This window comes from Ursus arctos, unplaced genomic scaffold (assembly GCF_023065955.2).
Source record: "Ursus arctos isolate Adak ecotype North America unplaced genomic scaffold, UrsArc2.0 scaffold_5, whole genome shotgun sequence".
Taxonomy (NCBI): Eukaryota; Metazoa; Chordata; class Mammalia; order Carnivora; family Ursidae; genus Ursus; species Ursus arctos.
In genome coordinates, this window is record NW_026623067.1 from 53,108,900 (window position 1) to 53,126,130 (window position 17,231).

At 34.1% G+C, this 17,231-nt stretch overlaps 2 protein-coding genes across 11 annotated transcripts in view; one reads left to right on the forward strand and one right to left on the reverse strand.

Annotated features, from left to right (window-relative positions):
* Positions 1-12,205, forward strand: part of TRAPPC13 (trafficking protein particle complex subunit 13) — a 33,822-nt gene extending 21,617 nt beyond the window's left edge. For 2 of the 8 annotated variants that reach the window (XM_026498882.4, XM_044384162.3), the window contains 7 exons: positions 206-250; positions 3,381-3,398; positions 5,506-5,639; positions 7,125-7,323; positions 8,470-8,570; positions 10,507-10,654; positions 10,780-12,205. In XM_026498882.4, coding sequence (XP_026354667.1) covers positions 206-250; positions 3,381-3,398; positions 5,506-5,639; positions 7,125-7,323; positions 8,470-8,570; positions 10,507-10,654; positions 10,780-10,887 — 753 coding nt within the window. In that variant the 3' untranslated portion in view covers positions 10,888-12,205. Of the gene's footprint in view, positions 1-205; positions 251-3,380; positions 3,399-5,505; positions 5,640-7,124; positions 7,324-8,469; positions 8,571-10,503; positions 10,655-10,779 lie in introns of all 8 variants that reach the window. The other 6 variants (XM_044384161.3, XM_026498881.4, XM_044384163.3 and 3 more) reach the window with 3 other exon arrangements.
* Positions 12,069-17,231, reverse strand: part of SGTB (small glutamine rich tetratricopeptide repeat co-chaperone beta) — a 42,863-nt gene continuing 37,700 nt past the window's right edge. For all 3 annotated transcript variants that reach the window (XM_057307432.1, XM_026498886.4, XM_057307433.1), the window contains 3 exons: positions 16,847-16,884; positions 16,532-16,615; positions 12,069-15,468 (listed from right to left, as the gene is read on the reverse strand). In XM_057307432.1, coding sequence (XP_057163415.1) covers positions 15,357-15,468; positions 16,532-16,615; positions 16,847-16,884 — 234 coding nt within the window. In that variant the 3' untranslated portion in view covers positions 12,069-15,356. The remainder of the gene's footprint in view (positions 15,469-16,531; positions 16,616-16,846; positions 16,885-17,231) is intronic.

The following is a 17,231-nucleotide window of genomic DNA, read 5'->3' on the forward strand; positions in this document are numbered from 1 at the left end:
TGATGGTTGTTTTTTAAAAATATATTTGGGATTGTTTTTGGCTTTTTTGTTGTTTTTGCAAAAATATCGCATACCTATTAAATTTTTTTACAATTAAAATTGGAAAATGCCTTTGATAGATTTGAGCCCTATGATTTAAAACAAATGAACAAAAATAAATGGTCAAATGATAATCTCCTCTGATTGATATGCTTTATTCATCTAGGTTCTCAAACCATTGGATGTGAAAACCAAATTTTACAATGCAGAGGTAAGTGTTCAGCACTTAATGGGAATTCAGATTAAACAGTAAGATCTTATTTGACTAAAATTCTGACGTTTTACATTTCATTTCATGTTGAAGTAAATTGCTGAGAGGACTGTGAATTACTTGTGAAAAATGAACCTACAGTTCAATCAAAAGAGAATAATTTCATTGTAGATCTTTTTAATCTGCTGTTTTTAAATTACATAGAATCAGTGTATCTTGAATTTTATTCTTGTTAATTTCATGAGGCTTTCACCCCCTTTCATTAAATGATTGCCCTGAACTTCCATTTAATGGTTATTGTTACTGTCTAAGAACATTAACAATTTGTTAAATATTTACAGCGTGATTCTGATACCATAAAAATTTAAGTAGTCAATCTAATCCTGCAAAAGTGATTTAATATTCTTGGAAAATATTGACAAATAGAGCTCAGCAAATTAAATTCTTTGTTCGGGGAAATCAGTGTGTCATCTGCATTTGGTTATTAAGTTCAATGAATGGTTAGAAATACTTGTTGGGAGAAACAAGTTTGGCAAAAATAGAAATACGGTAGCTTTTAGAATGGAAGTTTATCTTCTATACGAACAAAAGAGATAAAATAGACTTTGCCACAGGAGAAAGATTTTATTGTTTGGATTTCTTTTTTAAAATTCTATTTAAAAAAAAATAAAGTAAAAATAAAAATTCTACTTTATCTTGGCTTCTAGAGTTCCAGAAAAAGCAGATTTCCTAATAATGGGCCCCTTACTCCTGCAAAAATCATGTCTTTCATACCACAGTGATAAATTTGAAAATATTAAAATATAGTATTTTGAAATGAAAATTATATCTTTATTACTCTAAACCAAATGATCAGACATTTGTAGTCCCATGTCAGATTTGGTATGTATTTTTACCATCAGCATCTGAGTTTTTATTCAGTATAATTTGCTCTACAATTGAGCATACCAAGAGATGTCTAAGATAAGGAATCTGGCCTGCAGTAGAGCCCTATTAGGAGAAAAGAGAAAGTGCATAAAGTAATAAAACTATCTAGTATAGTCTATATAGTGAATCTATAAAGTGAATGATATAAAAAGATGTGCTATAAGAAGTGTGGGGCTGAGATACAGTAGTCTTCAGAGAAGATGAGAAGGGGAACTGGAGCAGAGTCTGGAAATAATAGATGTTGGAAACATAAAATGTCAAAGCATTGAAGGCATTCCAAGCAGAATTACAAATAAATGCACATGGAAAATTGAGTACATATGTGAAGAGTATACGTAGTTCATGGGAGGATACAGTCTCATCAAGGGGATTACAAGATGTTTAAAGTTAACATTTCTTTTCAGGGGGTAGGGGAGTTGCCATACTACATGTGTGTTCTGACTTTTTTGTTTTACTGGAACACTTTTGATTAATTATAGTACAGCCATTCCACTTACTGAATTTTAAGTGGTCTTAATTTATCATTTTGCTGGGAAAGAGTTCATCCATAGTATGAGGGAAGATAGGTAACTATTCTGTTAGAATACATATGTTTGAAAATTAGAAACACATAGGGCTGTAGGTAGGCCTTTTTTCTTATAATTGGCTCCTAGGAAGGCACATATTAAACTATTTTAGGTTTTCTCTGCTGCAAATGTGGTGGTACATATGATACTTGTCAAATAGTTTTGTGACACTAATATTCGGAGTGATTTTTGCAGTTTTTTAAATTACTAGTTATCCCATGAATAATATTATAAACGTGATACACTCCCCCAAAAAGGAAGGGGGGAAAGTCCCACAATTCCACCACGCCAAAAAATAATCCATTAATCCATGTTCTCTTTCAGATTTTACTTATGTTTAATATTGTTTTTATAATCACAGTAACATAGTTTGCTGCCTTTTTCAGTCAACGTTAACATTATATATAAACAGAATGTGTAATCTTTGCCAACAAACGACAGCTAAAAAAATTTGTGAAATTCTGAATCTTTGAAAACAGAGATTTCTTTAAAAATCAAGAGTGAACAAATAGTATTTTTAGGGTCTGTAAGGTATTCAGTATTACCTATTAGGCAAACAAATACTGTTCAGCCTGTAGGACCAAACAGATTCTATTGACCCCAACTAGAAAATTCAGGTAAATTGTAGGAGTTTGTAAACCACACTGATAGCAGTAGGTGGTGTTTTTTACTCTGTGCCATAGTTCTTACACATTGACTTTTATTAGCCCCACATTTGTCTCAAACATGTTTTCTTATAGTTTCTAGTAATATGTGAATCACTGAAAGGAAAACAAGTTTTATGAGAAACTTTGTTGTAGTCTTCTAAAATAGGAAAGAAGATTGGTGACATTAGCAGCTAGGATCAAATATTGGGTCACCTGCTGGGACTAGAGCTCCATGCCAGGTACTAGAGAGAATATAAACTGGACATCTTCACAGTTCTCGAGGTACTTAGATCCAGAGGAGGAGCAAACGTGACAAAATTGCAACGTAAGAACCACCCCATAGATCATGAAGTGTCCTTAGTCTCTGGGAACATCAGAGGTGAAAAAGTATTTTTAGCAATGGGTTGGATGAAAGAGATGACCCTTGATAAATAAGTAGCTTTAGAAATATATATGAAAAAAAGACAAACTGTAAGATATATTAACAAGAAAAGAATAAACTCTCAGTTGTCTGATGTGGTTTAGCCCAGCATTTCCTGAAACTCTAATCACTGAAGATGCTCCTTGAAAAAAATGCTTCCATTTTTAGATAAATTTAGGACAAGCTGTACAGTACAGTGTATATCTACTCTGATTGTGGAGGAGAGTGTATAACCATCCTAAGTAATCCATGAAGAATTACAGTGTAGGTAAATTTACAGAACTAGAAAGGCATTTCTTGCCCAAATGTGTCCTTGAATATTTGCTCCTGTTTAAATATTCACCTGTAGTGTTCTTTTCTATTCATTTAACCATAGCAGTTTCACCTTTTTAGAAAAATGATGTCATATTCCTTTGTTACTTTCTGTTTACTTCTTTGTTTTACTAATGCTGTCTTGTTTAGTAAATTAAAAAAAATGCAGAAGTGCATTTTATTTTAAAGTTAGTTATTCTTTTTCTTTAACATTTAATTCTGATTTTTCTAATTTTTCTTTTTTATTTTTCCATTAGAGTGACCTCAGTTCTGTGGTAATTTGATTTTTTATTATAAATTTATATACTTTTCTTACTTAACACTTTTTGACTCTGCCTAATTAATCTCTCTTTACAAAACATAGTGGAAAAACAAAGTTAGTTGTGAATACCCACCTATGTGACTTTAAAAGATGTATCTAATTTATACTTTTTATAGTACATTGATTGTCTTACTCTCTGGGAAAAAAATTAAATTGAAAATTAAATTATCATATTGAAATAATTATGCTCTCATTTTTAGTGTTTTTCCTTTAAGTATTTTTTAAAACAGCCATGTTAACCTTGTTTAAAATAGCCTTGGGATTTTCAAATGTAATTACTGTAAGATTCTTTACTATACTTTAATTCTTTGAGATAAACTCTCTAGTTGAAATTTATCTTCAGATGCACAGTGGTTTTAGTTTTATGTCTGGGTCAGGTAAAGTTGGCCCTTTGACATTAGTAAACAGAAGAACTTCAAATGTTCCCAAGTTGGCTAAAGTCATATTTTCGAATTTCTATTTAATATAAGCAGCATTTGCTTGTAATACATGAGTTACATAATAACATCAACTGCTGTAGCACAGAATTCTTAATTTTTCAGGTGTCAAATTACTTTGTACTAACTGTTCAAACTAACTTAATTTTCCATTATGCTGCTTGTTTTTCTTTCATTTTATCTAAGCTCTTCCTAAATTTAAGCAGAAAATTGCATTTTTAAATTTGAAATGTGGGCCTGTGGTTATTTTTTTAAAAGCAATGGATTGATGGGATATATTTACTGTTTTTGTTTTGTTTGTTTTTTTGAGAAAAAGTAACAGGAAAATGCCTTTAAGTGGCACATTCTTTCAGACTGATAAGTCATTGTATTTCTGTTTTCATTTGAGCACGTGTACCAAGAACTAAAGAATTTGTTTTAGTTTAGATAATAATACATTACACTATAATTTCATCATTATATTTTCACAAATGATTTCCATTTTCCTGGATTTAATGTTTAAAAAGTTTATTAAGTGCCAAATTCTTGGGGTCAGAGTTTATTTTTTTTATTTCTATATATCTATTACTCTGAAACTTTTGAACAAAATAATTATTGAATATCCTTAGTGTGTCACTTTTTATATAGGTTTATTTAAAAAATGAACCAAGTTCTCTATGTTACCCTTCAGTTATACACAAAAAAAGCCAAATCACATAAAAAGAAAGATGTTTAGTATAAAATAATCTAAATTTTAACCCCTAAATTTTAGGAAATAAAAATTTTATATAAAAATACATATTTAAATTACCCATTCATTAAGATATTGCTGAATAGCATTAGTTTTCAAATCGGTCTTTAAGACTACAGAATACCTCATGTTTGATTTAAAAGCTCTACAATTGTCAAGTATAATTCACATTTTTTAGCCCTAAGTATACATTTTAAATGAACCAAGAAATCACTAATGACCACTAACAAATTGCTTTAATTAAAAAGTTAAATCCTGTAAGATTATAGGATAGTTGATTATTCACTGTACTGGTGGTCCCTATACTTTCTAAATTGAAATAATATGACCATTGAAACATATTATAATGAAGATCTAATTATATTAACATACCACTGAAATGATAGGTACATAGGTATAGTCACCCTACTAAATGACATTTTAAGATTTTAATGACTTACTAAAAGATTTAGGATATCTGTGAATGAAATTCCAGTAAAATAGCTATTTTTGGATGTTGATACAAAATTTTAACATACCACTGAAATGATAGGTACATAGGTATAGTCACCCTAAATGACATTTTAACATTTTAATGACTTACTAAAAGATTTAGGATATCTGTGAATGAAATTCCAGTAAAATAGCTATTTTTGGATGTTGATACAAAAAATATTATAGTTATCCCCCATCCATTGTTTGACAAGTTATCAGTTAACTAACACTTTGTCCCTGTTAATTACGTTAGGATGAAGATTTCTTTTCTTGCATTAATTATGATAACTTTGATTTGCAGGCATGAACTAATCACAGTTGTGGTTAATATTTTTTCTTCGTATAGATCAGATATTTTTGTTGAGGTAAATATTTTAAATACCATTACACTTTGGTGGATATTTTTTTCATATCCTCAGACTGATGAAGTATTTCTCGAAGCCCAGATTCAGAATATCACCACCTCACCCATGTTTATGGAGAAAGTTTCATTGGAACCATCTATAATGTACACTGTAGCAGAATTAAACTCAGTCAGCCAAGCTGGAGAATGGTAAATATGAATTATGAAGTGTTTGTTTTTAAGTATATGAACTTGGTATTCTTGGATGCTTTGTAATTTATATTTTAATTAATAGACTTATTTTTCTTAGGGAAGTTTTTTTTTTTTTTTTTGAAGATTTTATTTATTTGAGAGAAAGTGTGAGAGAGAGAGACATGAGAGAGACAGGGGGGAGGGGCAGAGGGAGAAGCCGACTCCCCACTGAGCAGGGAACCCTATGCCACTCGATCCCAGGACCCTGGGATCATGACCTGAGCCAAAGGCAGACGCTTAAGTGACTGAGCCACCCAGGCGCCTTCTTAGGGAAGTTTTATGTTCACAGAAAAATTGATCAGAAAGCTTAGAGTTTCCACATGCCCCTCTCTCTACTCATAGTTACCCTATTTTTTACATCTTGTTTTAATGTGGCACATTTCTTATAGTTTATGAACCAATATTGATACTTTTATTCATTACAGTCCATAGTTTACATTTGGGGTTCACTGTTTATGTCCTACATTTTGTGGGTTTGTGCAATGACATGTAATCAATCTTTGTATTATACAAAGTAGTCCCAGTGCCCTAAAAATTTCCTGTAGTTCACCCATTCCTTCTTCCCTCCACATTAATATATGAAGATCCTAGCCATTTGCATTTTATGTTTTACTGTTTGAAGCACTTAGTCTTTTAATTTTTATAATAATTCAGTGAGGTAAATCTGAAACTTCATCCTTTCCTACAAATGATAAAACTGAGGCATGGAAGGAATGATGGAGAGGTTAGAAAGGATGAAGATGAAGGGTGAGTTTTAAGAATAGTCTGTCAACATTAAAAGTAGTGGGCATAGGAATAGATCTAGTTTTTTTGCAAAAATGAAATACATATGTCTTTCTGTAGGTGATTTAAAAGAGGAAGAATAAATAAATTTGACGTTAATACGGATAAGAAGGTAATAGCTGGAGAAAGTACCTGATTTTATTCATCAAAAATGAAACATTTACTTTTTATCTTAATATGATGGTTAAATTCAGTCAAGTTTGTAGCTTTCCATATCCCCACTGAGGAAAACAGTGACTTTCGAGTCTTTCCTGATCTTTTAGTTCATTTAAAAAATGATCACTTCATTTACAATGGTATGTTTCTTCTTCCAAACTATTTTCTTTGATAATTATAGAGAAACGGGACAGAATATTTGGGGTTTTGATTTCTGTTGCTTTTTTTTCAGGAAATTAATGCATATCCAGCATTTTAGGTAATATATTGCATTCTTTTATAAAGAACTTATAGATTTTCCCTATCACCTGAAAATTTTAAAGAAAAATGAATCCTTACAGTTCAGGTCCTTTTTCATTTGTGTTGAAACCACTGGACTGTTCTATTTAAGATATTTGGATGGTAAATCATTCAGTTCCTATCCAAAGGAACAATCACAGCCATGGTTTTTCTTTTAAAAGACTCTAGAGAATTTTTTCCCATCTCTCTCTCCACCCCTCTCAGTGTAACTACGTTTGGGTCAAGAGCTTATTTGCAGCCAATGGATACACGCCAGTATTTGTACTGCCTAAAACCCAAGAAGGAGTTTGCAGAAAAAGCAGGCATCATTAAAGGAGTAACAGTAATTGGAAAACTGGATATAGTGTGGAAAACAAATCTAGGTGAAAGGGGAAGATTACAGACCAGCCAACTTCAGCGAATGGTGAGTCTAGAAAAAACCCTGGAGGGGGTTTTGGTGTTTGGGGGGCAGATGGTGGAATAGCTTAAATTTTCCTAGGTGCATCACTAAAAATGAGCACTATAAAAGGCATTAATACTACCAATGAGTAAGAGATAAAAGGCTAATAATGTTATTGATCTCTAGGTAGAAACTTGGTATTGAGATGAATGAAAAATGTTCAAATGTTAATTTATCCATGTTAATATATGGTTTGTTACTCTATCAAATAGAAATTAAATTACTGCTCACCAAATTTTCCCTTCTGTGGTATCTCATGCTCATTGTTTATCTGACTTCTACTACGTTAGTTTTTTTGCAATGTCCTGATGAAACTTACTATATTCACTAACTTAGTTCCTACTTTTTTAAAGACTTTGAGAATCTGAGTCATCTGAAATTCAGTAAGTGAGTCCTGTTAAAGCTGTCTTGTAAGCATTACTTGAATATTTTGCCTAATTTCTGCTCATAACATAGGGATGGCTACAATCCTTTCTCTTGTGCTAGTGAGAGTATGCTACAGAATGTTCCCTTTATGCTATTAACTATTGTGTTATATTCTTTAGAAATTACTCTTCTTTTACTATTTCAGGTAATAAGTGTGTGTGGGGGGAGATTATCACTGAGCCTATTTTAAAATATAGCCAGTTGCTATCATCTTGCCATGGATGTTCCGAGCTTGGATGTTTCTATGGTCTCTCCCTGCTTGAGTGTCTTGTGAATGGACATGTTTGTTTGTTTTCCTGGATCTTTTTCAAGCAATCTTACTCTGTCTGCTTAGGCAATAACCTTATCTATTTAGAGTTATGTACATATAAGCTAGAAGATCTTTGGAAAGCATCCCTTTAAGAGCAGACCTATTGAAATTTCCTTACTATTTACCTATCAGATTCACTTGCATCTCTACTGAACATGGAATAATCATAGCAAACACAGTCAGGGTCCATAGTGTTCCACAGGCAATAGTAGCAAAAGAAGTAAGGACGGAGAACAATAGAATGGGAAGTATTTTCTCCAAACATCAGCTTGGAGACACAACAACTATGAGTAAATGTGCTAATGTGGTACCTTTATTAAAGTGGAATGGTTTTGTAATAGATGTATGTTAACTCTCTTGCTTTTTTCTCTTAGGCTCCAGGTTATGGAGATGTTAGGTTGTCTTTGGAGGCAATCCCAGATACCGTAAACCTAGAAGAACCTTTTCATATTACCTGTAAAATAACAAACTGCAGGTAATGGCAGTGTTTGTGAATGGGTGTGAGAAAGTCTTTTGAGTATGTGTCTTAAGTTTCCTCTTGACGTAAGCCTTCTCTGATGTTGGTGTTGAATACTGTAAAGTTCTTCATCTGGTAGCTGTATACATTACATTTTTTGAGGTCCTACTTTATTGGGCATTTCCTGTATTTTATTTCATTGATGCATCGTACCCTATAAGGTAGGTACTAGCTATTCATATTTTATGCAAGAGAAAACCAACTCAGAGTTTAAGTGACTTACTCAAGCTGAGAGAGCTAAAAAAGATGGGGCCAGAGTTTGAAACCAGGTGTATTTGACTTCAGAGTCCCTGCTTGTTTCATTATTTACACTTCCTCACACTTCAGACTACTAAAGCATGAACAAGAACATTTTTCTGGAATAATACATTATAGATTTAATGTAATAAGATAGATTTTTCTGAATTAAACTTATACCTGAACTGTATCTCTAGTATTTAAGAAAGTAAAAATTGGTTATGAATTTAATACTAGGGATCAGTCAATCATAGATTGGAAAATAGGGCCTTGATAATAGTATAATCTAGCTGTTGGGATACAAAGAGCACAGGGCTTTTTTTTTTTTTTAATAATTTTTTATTATGTTATGTTAGTCACCATACAGTATATCCTTAGTTTTTGATGTGATGTTCCATGACTCATTATTTGCGTATAACACCCAGAGGGCTTTGAAGCCAGAAAAACCGAGGATTAAATTCCAGTCCTATCATTTGTGGTAAAACTTGTATTATTACTTGGAATGTATTATTAGTTGGGGCATTTTGATAATATTGCAGTGATGAATCCCATCCCAGATAGTCTGAATGTATAATCTTTTAAAATTCCATATCCACTCCAACTTTATCATATAGGAAATATTTATCCTTCAGAATTACAAAAATACCTTCCTCCCTCTGAAGCTAGTGACCTTCCCATGCACAATCATTCCTTTCTCTGTCATAGCAAATTTTTATATAGTTCTTTTAGTGACATTCACATATTGCTATAATTTTTAGCCTCTCCCTTACTAGACTGTGCATTATTCAACAGAAGGGACCATGTCTTACCTAGCACTGGAAATGCATTGCCTGCCGTGTCATGGAAGTTCACTAAACAGCAGCATGCACAGGGTGAAGACCCTGCGTGTATAGGTGTGCTTTGGGATTTTTTGTTTGCTTAAATTTTTTGAGATGTAGTAAATCAATTAATGACCAAAATAAGGAGCCAACTAAGAGGGAAAAAAGAGCTAAAATAGTTGGAAGTAGCCAGAAATGGTGATAGAGCAGAGGACTATACTTTACTTTGAGCCTTCTTAAAGGCTCAAAAATTTAAAAAAAAAAAAATTTTTTTAAACAATGTGTATACCGTCACTGAAAGTTGTTTTTTTTTTACATGTTTAAGCTAAACCGGTGATATCACTTATAAGCAGAAGCAGTCTTTTCATGTGACCAATCAACAAACCTAAATAATATTTACTTAGAAATCTTGTCATTTTCTGTGTTATTTGCATGGTAAAGGAACATAGGTTAAATAGCGACAAGACTCGGTTTATCTTTTTCTTTCCTATAGAGTACTTAACAGAAATAGAAAACTGAGCAACAAGATTAGACACAGATGTCTGGAAGTCTCCCCGAGAAATGGCAGAGCTGTTAACAGATCAGTACCAGGGAGCCAGGACTCAATAATAGAACCAGAAGGCTTACTATATCCAGACAGGCAGATCAGTCTCAGTCACTTTAAACCCTAGAAGATGCCATCTCCTTTCTATTCTTAAGTGAAATAAAAATGACATTATAGCTTTTTATTCTCCTGGATTACCCCAAAAACAAATTCATTGGCACTAGTGGAAGAAATACCAAGTACCGCTTTGTGAAAGGAACAAGATTTATTCCTGTCTTTCTGATTCCTCCAGCAGTGAAAGGACTATGGATCTGGTCTTGGAAATGTGCAATACCAATTCTATCCACTGGTGTGGCATTTCAGGAAGACAGCTTGGAAAGCTACATCCGAGTTCCTCTCTCTGCCTTGCCCTTACTCTCCTGTCCTCAGTACAGGGACTGCAGGTGCGCTGTCTTTTCAGTCATTTCCGTATTTGGGCACTATTAACCCATGGGCATTTACTCCTTCCACATTTTCTCTGGTAATTACGATTAAACAAAAATTCTTGCTTATATCTTTCTCTCAACAGAGTGTCTCCGGCTTAAGACTAACAGACACTTTCTTAAAGAGAACATATGAATATGATGACATCGCACAGGTCTGTGTGGTATCTTCGGCCGTTAAAGTGGAGAGCTGAAGAAAATTTCCAATGTTATGCTTTTCATTGAATTTCGCAGAATTCTCTGTATTTTTGTCACCTTTGTGAAATGATCAAGTCTACAACAAAAATAAGTACCTATTTTAATTTATTTCCTGCCAAAGTTAAAATATTAAATATTTGTTTTGAAAAGAACCATCTACAGATTTTATCTTGTGAGTTATATTTTGCGTGGACATTTGTACGTTTTCTGCACTCAGCCTATTCCATTTTTAGATAACCATTGGACTTTGTTCTCCAAAAGCTCTGTATTTGAGGTTAATTTGTCCCTAGGAAGTATCTGAAACGGGGGGTTAGCAAACATTTTATGTAAAGGGCCAGATACTAAATATGTGTCTTCGCAGGGAATGTGGTTTCTGTTGAAAATACTCAACTCTGCTATTGTAGTGGGACAGCAGCCTATAGGGCAAAAGAGCAAGCGGTGTTTACAGAAACAGGCAACTGGCCAGATTTGGCCTGCAGGCCATAGTTTGCTGACTTGATCTAAAAGATACAACTGTTTCTTAAAACTTGAGATTCTTATAATACTTTATTTAGAAATTGTCCATTAACCGCAGTTTTTTTCCCTAACTCCTCAGTCAGCAGAAAAAGCTTAAGACAACTAGGATAGTGATCATGTAACCCTATTTTGCTAACACAGTATGAGTTCTCCTCAGTTTTCAAAGTTATTGTATTTGTATGTACCTATGTTTGTGGTTACATATAAACACACATGTCTAAATTCCAGTTACTAACAGTAGATCAGAATTGGTTTAATTTCTTGGATTGTTGATTACTCTATTAACTTTTAACTAAAAATTCTAATTTTCTAATTCCAAGCTAAAAAGTCCTGGGTTTTTTTTTACATTGAAAAATAAGCGACTTATTTTCATAAGGCATATTTAAAGGATTTCCAGCTTCTGCTATTTGATTTTGAACTCTAAATCATGTATTAATACTATAAAACTGTCTCTGTATGTAATCACAGTGATTTACCTCTTCCAGGAACAAAACAGTAAGAAAGTTAAGATTGTAAACAAGTTTGCAACATGAATACAGTTTTGTAAAGAAACCAAAAGCTTATGCTGTTAAATAAAAACTTATTTTGGTAAGTTGAAATTCAAGGATGTAAATATAATTGCTTAAATGTTGGAGTGCATTAAGTCAAATACAAAAATTGGTTTTCTTAAATGCATAATTATTTATTGCCATGACAAATTATTTGGTCCAAAGTAAAGCTATATTCAGAATGAGATTTGCCCCTTAGATTGCACTAATGATGAAATATCTGTGCAAAATAAAGTGCAAGCAGTGTAAAGCTGAAGTCTGTCTTTCTTCCAGAATAAGACTGATTAAATGCTAAGATTTTATAGCCACTGCACTGTGTATTTCAATTGTTTTTTAAGCATCTTCTCATGACTGAACCTTCTGTTTCATTGTCCCAGATTTTAAAAGTAACATATAATGGTCATTTGGAATCTGCTATATAATTTAATTACAAAGTCTCTTTTTATGATACACATTGTCCATTCTTTCGGTAAAGGTTAGGTAATGTTAGAAAGGATCTGTTTAAACCATATTATAAAAATTAGATAAACAATTTGGTACATTAAATGAAAATGTCATTTGCATAAAAAGGACCTTTTAAGTTTTATATAGCATCATAACAGCTGCAGCTACTACAATGAAATGTGGTTAACAGAAGCCAATCATTCCGAAGTAGAATATATATAAAGATTTAGTTTAATGTACCCTCGCTCCGGGCAAGCCAGCAAAGTATTTCGGGCAGTCCTTATAATTTTAACAGTAGCAAGCACAATCCAACTGCACAAAACTTCTTGAAATAATTTGCAGTGCAGTGATTGCAAAGTGATGAAGGTATTTGAAGAGCAAAAATGGCTTGAATAGAATGGAAATCCAGATAAGTGGACAGATACCTAGATTGAAAATGTTATAGGTGGTGTATCAACCAAGAAACGAACTAGGAGGTTGAAATGGAAGGAATATACCAGCTTCATGTAAAAAGAATGGCTTACCCCAACTATAGAGTATTAGCAAATCAAGACATTGTTTTTAAGTGTTTTTTCCTCTAATGCCTTTGTCTGAATTTGGTATTAGAGTGATAGTAATAGCTAAATAAAATGAGTTGGAAACGGTTTCCTTTTCTTCTATTTTCTGAAAGAGATAGTGTAGAATTGACAGTATTTCTCCTGTAAGTGTTTGGTAGAATTTACCACTGAAATCATCTGGGCCTGTAGCTTGCTTTTCTGGAGGATATCTATTTCTTCACTGAGCTTTGGTAGTTTTGATCTTACAGGGAATTCATCTGTACATATGAACCTAGAGTTGGTCACTGTATTTTCTGATTATCCCTTTAAAGTCTGGAAGGCTGTGGTGATATCCCCTCTTTCACTTCTGGTACTATTGATTTGTATTTTCTCTATTTCCCTAGTCAGTCACTTAGAGGCTTACCAATTTTATTGATCTAAAAGCATTTTAATGCACTTGAGATAGTTTTGCTAGAAACTTTCTCTTACCACTGGATAAGAGTAGTTTTGTTTTGTTTTGAATTAAGCAAGCTCTGCGCCCAACGTGGAGCCTGAACTCATGACCCTGAGATCAAGGGTCCCATGCTCTACCTACTGAGCCAGCCAGGCGCCTCAAGAGTCACTAATTTTTAATTATGGATCACCTTTCACTTTTTTTTTCCTGAACAGTCCTTTCATGTGAATAGTTAGTACTTCATTCTATATAACATTTGAACACTAGGAGCTGAATTTAACCTTAAGAATAATTAAGTTAGTTTAGGTGGCATACAGGAGATTTAATTCAGAGGGCCTAAAATTTAAGTCCTGCTCTTCTCTGGCCAGAACTATAGATTTATATGGGTCTTCCCTGTAGCCTGAACACAGGCAGTCGGGTATTTGCTGGTCTGAGGAGAAATCTCTAACCCACCGTTGCTCTAAATTAGGGTCCTTGGCAGACCACCTGGTATGCTATTTAAAACGGTGATTCCTAGCCTTTACTGCAGGACCTATGAAATAAAAATTGAAAGTGTGGCTCTCAAACTGCATTTTTAATGAGTTCTTACAGTGAAATTACAGACCCACTGTTCTAATCTCATAAGGGGAAGACAGGAAAAGTTGGTTTTTAAATTTATAGATACCAGGTCTTTTGAGGAGAATGGTTACAGTAAGGCCCTCACAGTCTTGAGTGTTACTGACTTAATTTTATATTACTTTTTCAGTTGTCTATCACAACACTTGTGAAATTATTATGTGTTTACCCAACTTTACCAATTCCATAATTAACAAGAAATTCCAGTAAGAATGGTCTTTCCATCACTGTAGCTAAAGCCATGCCATTAATACTTAATGCCACATTTCTTCATTAACTACTATGAATTCTGATTGAAGTGAAATATTTTAAGTCCCCCGTTATGTTTACATTGCATCAAATTAAGATTAAGCATAAAAGCAACATGCCAAGCCAAATTACAGCAAAGGTTTACATGAACAAGCAATGTTAGTGATAGAAGCTTTTTGTAATCCATCAAATAATTAGTATTTAAAAAATCAGTATTTATATACACATAATTAAATGCCACTTAGAAAATCCTTAACATGAGGGTCAAACCACTGGCTTATTTAAATGCAAATATATTTGAGAGTTTCCATGGTAAAGTCACCACTGGGGAAATTGTGCAAGTTAAATTCCATAGTTATACAAAGGACCTAAACATTACCATTAAGGATTTCTAAATGTATTTTATTATGTACTTAGAGTAACTGGCCATGCTAATGTTATCAAGACCAAACTGCAGGCAAGATTAGTTAAGAACTATGCAGAAAACCTGAACATCCTACCTTCACTCTCTGTACATTCACAGCATCTATCTTTCTTTTCAAAACAACCCTTGCACCAAATGCTGCTTTCTACCAGCTCTTAGTATTCCCTGTTACCCATCAGAACAAGCAGCATTAAAGATAGTACTGGCCCCTGTATCTATATTCAGTCCTGATAGCACTATCAAAATGAAATCTAGACAACAAATTTCTTCTCTCCAGACATGCTGTTCAGTGGTCAGGATATTTCTCCTAAACCAGCATGAGAAACCTTTCCTCTTGGTCATCTCCATCTTTCAAAAAAGTTTGCTTAAGGGAATTTGGAGCTAGAGAGCTCACCAACAAACAGCCCTACTGTTCAATAAATATACTCTGCGATTAGGTCTAATATACAAATATGATGATAAAGACTGGAAAATGGAACCCTGTCCAGTACTATCCTGGCACTCCACAGGGCTACTGATCATTTGTTTACAAAGGAGTCATGTTATGGTCAAGTCTGTTTATGATAAACCTATCGACTAGACAGATTGATTCTTTAGGTGTCTTTGTTTTGGCCACTATCTACAGCAAATACTTAAGAGCCGTAATCGTTTGTGCCCTAGGCTAGGGTCTCTGGTCAAGTCACGAGTGTTCTTCAGTACTGCTGCTGAAGGATCTGCTCCGGATGTGATTTCTAAGTTGCTCTATAAGTTCAGGATTCTGCTGCTGTATCTGCTGAGCAAACTGCTGTCCCCTGTAGTAAAGAGGCAAAGTGGTGTGAATTAGGGACCTTGCAGTCACATCATACCCATGCAAAGAGAACTGCAGGGGATGTGGGTATTACTCAAAGGGAATTTTTGCCATACAAACAAATCGTAGATTCCTGATTTTAGTATCTTCCAGTTACCAATACCTCCATATAGCATTGTTACAGTGCAGTGTTCTTCATAAGAAATAAAACAACCACCCTAAAAAGTGACTTCCTGAAATCAGGGTGAAATCTGCCCCCTCTAGTGCTTTACCACAAACAAGCAAAGGGCTGGATAGTACATGCTTTCATTGAAGGTGCTCAAATATAACACAAGGAATCTTTCTTGTCATCAGTTATGATAGGTGTCACACCAATTCTGGTCACCTACGTAACTGATTTTTACAAAGGCAAAGAAACTTAATACATATTCCTGAGTGTATAACCTTCAACCGTGAGTGTTACGTATCCCTATAATCTTGCCATGTAAAGATCACTGTTAAAATGCAATCTTGTAAGTGGGGTTACATGGTTGCGATCACAAAAAGCAAATGATCCTTGTGTCTTCATATAAAATTTCCAGTGGCAACATGACACACAGATTCAAAAATCAATTCAAAAAGCAGAGTATCTTAAGCAACTTGGGTAAAGTGAAGGTAGTATGCTCAAGTACTGAGAAGATCAGGGAATTCTTTTGGTGATGACATGCACTGAAAAAGTTCAAATAAAATAGTTTCCTAAATTGTCAGGACATTAATGTATGGAATATATGATTTTTAAATATACGAGTATACCTAAATTACTTTAAGCAGATATTTGACTTTCAGCTACATCCTTGAGTAGCTATTCAAATCTGCCAAAAAACTTTTTCATGGGTACAGATCTTCTAAATTCCCGCCCTTCAGTCTGAAAATTCCATGTTATGAACGTTTTTAGACTCAGTAACCAATGAGGCCACTGATACTAATAGTCAAAGAAAAAAATTTTAAAAGAAAGCCCTGGTCCCTTCACTTTAGAGACAAGCTATAAAACAAACTTTTTTACTATTTCTATCTTAAGTAACACTTACGCTTGGATGAGGCTAGACAGGTCAGTTAGTCCCCCAACTCCAGCAGCAGGTCCCCCAATAGCATTTGTCATCATTCCTGACATTCTAGAATAGGCAAGAGATACATCACTGAGATGGGAATATATTCTTAACAAGTAGGATACTGGCTAAGGAGAAGTCAGTTAAATATACCCACGCCGTGTAGGAAGTCAGGCCAAATGTGAATGGCTCTAAATTCTAATTGGCTGGCATTCATCTACCATTTACCACTTATCATTTTGGAGCTGATGTGCTCAAATTAGGAGCCTGGCAGGTGGGAGGGGAAAATATACTTACAGCTGCTGAACTTGAGGATTCTGCATTAAACTTGCTGCCTGGAATTGAAAAATGGCATCTCCCATTAAAGGCAGTTTATATTTAAGGGTCTTTAACAACGATTAAAAAAAAAAATGAAAGCTAAACCATGTTTGTTCTAACATTCTTTAGAGTTCTTGTGTGCTTTTTTTGAGAGAGAGCACGTGTGCATGAAATGGGGGAGGGGGAGGGGGCATCCCAAGCAGGCTCGGTGCCTGACGCAGGGCTCTATCTCATGACCCTGAGATCATGACCTGAGCCAAAACCAAGAGTTGGACGCTTAACCAACTGAGCCACCCAGGCGCCCCTACTTTTAAACAAAGTGAATGAATGTCAAAAAAGAGGAAGTACTAGGAAAAATGGCATT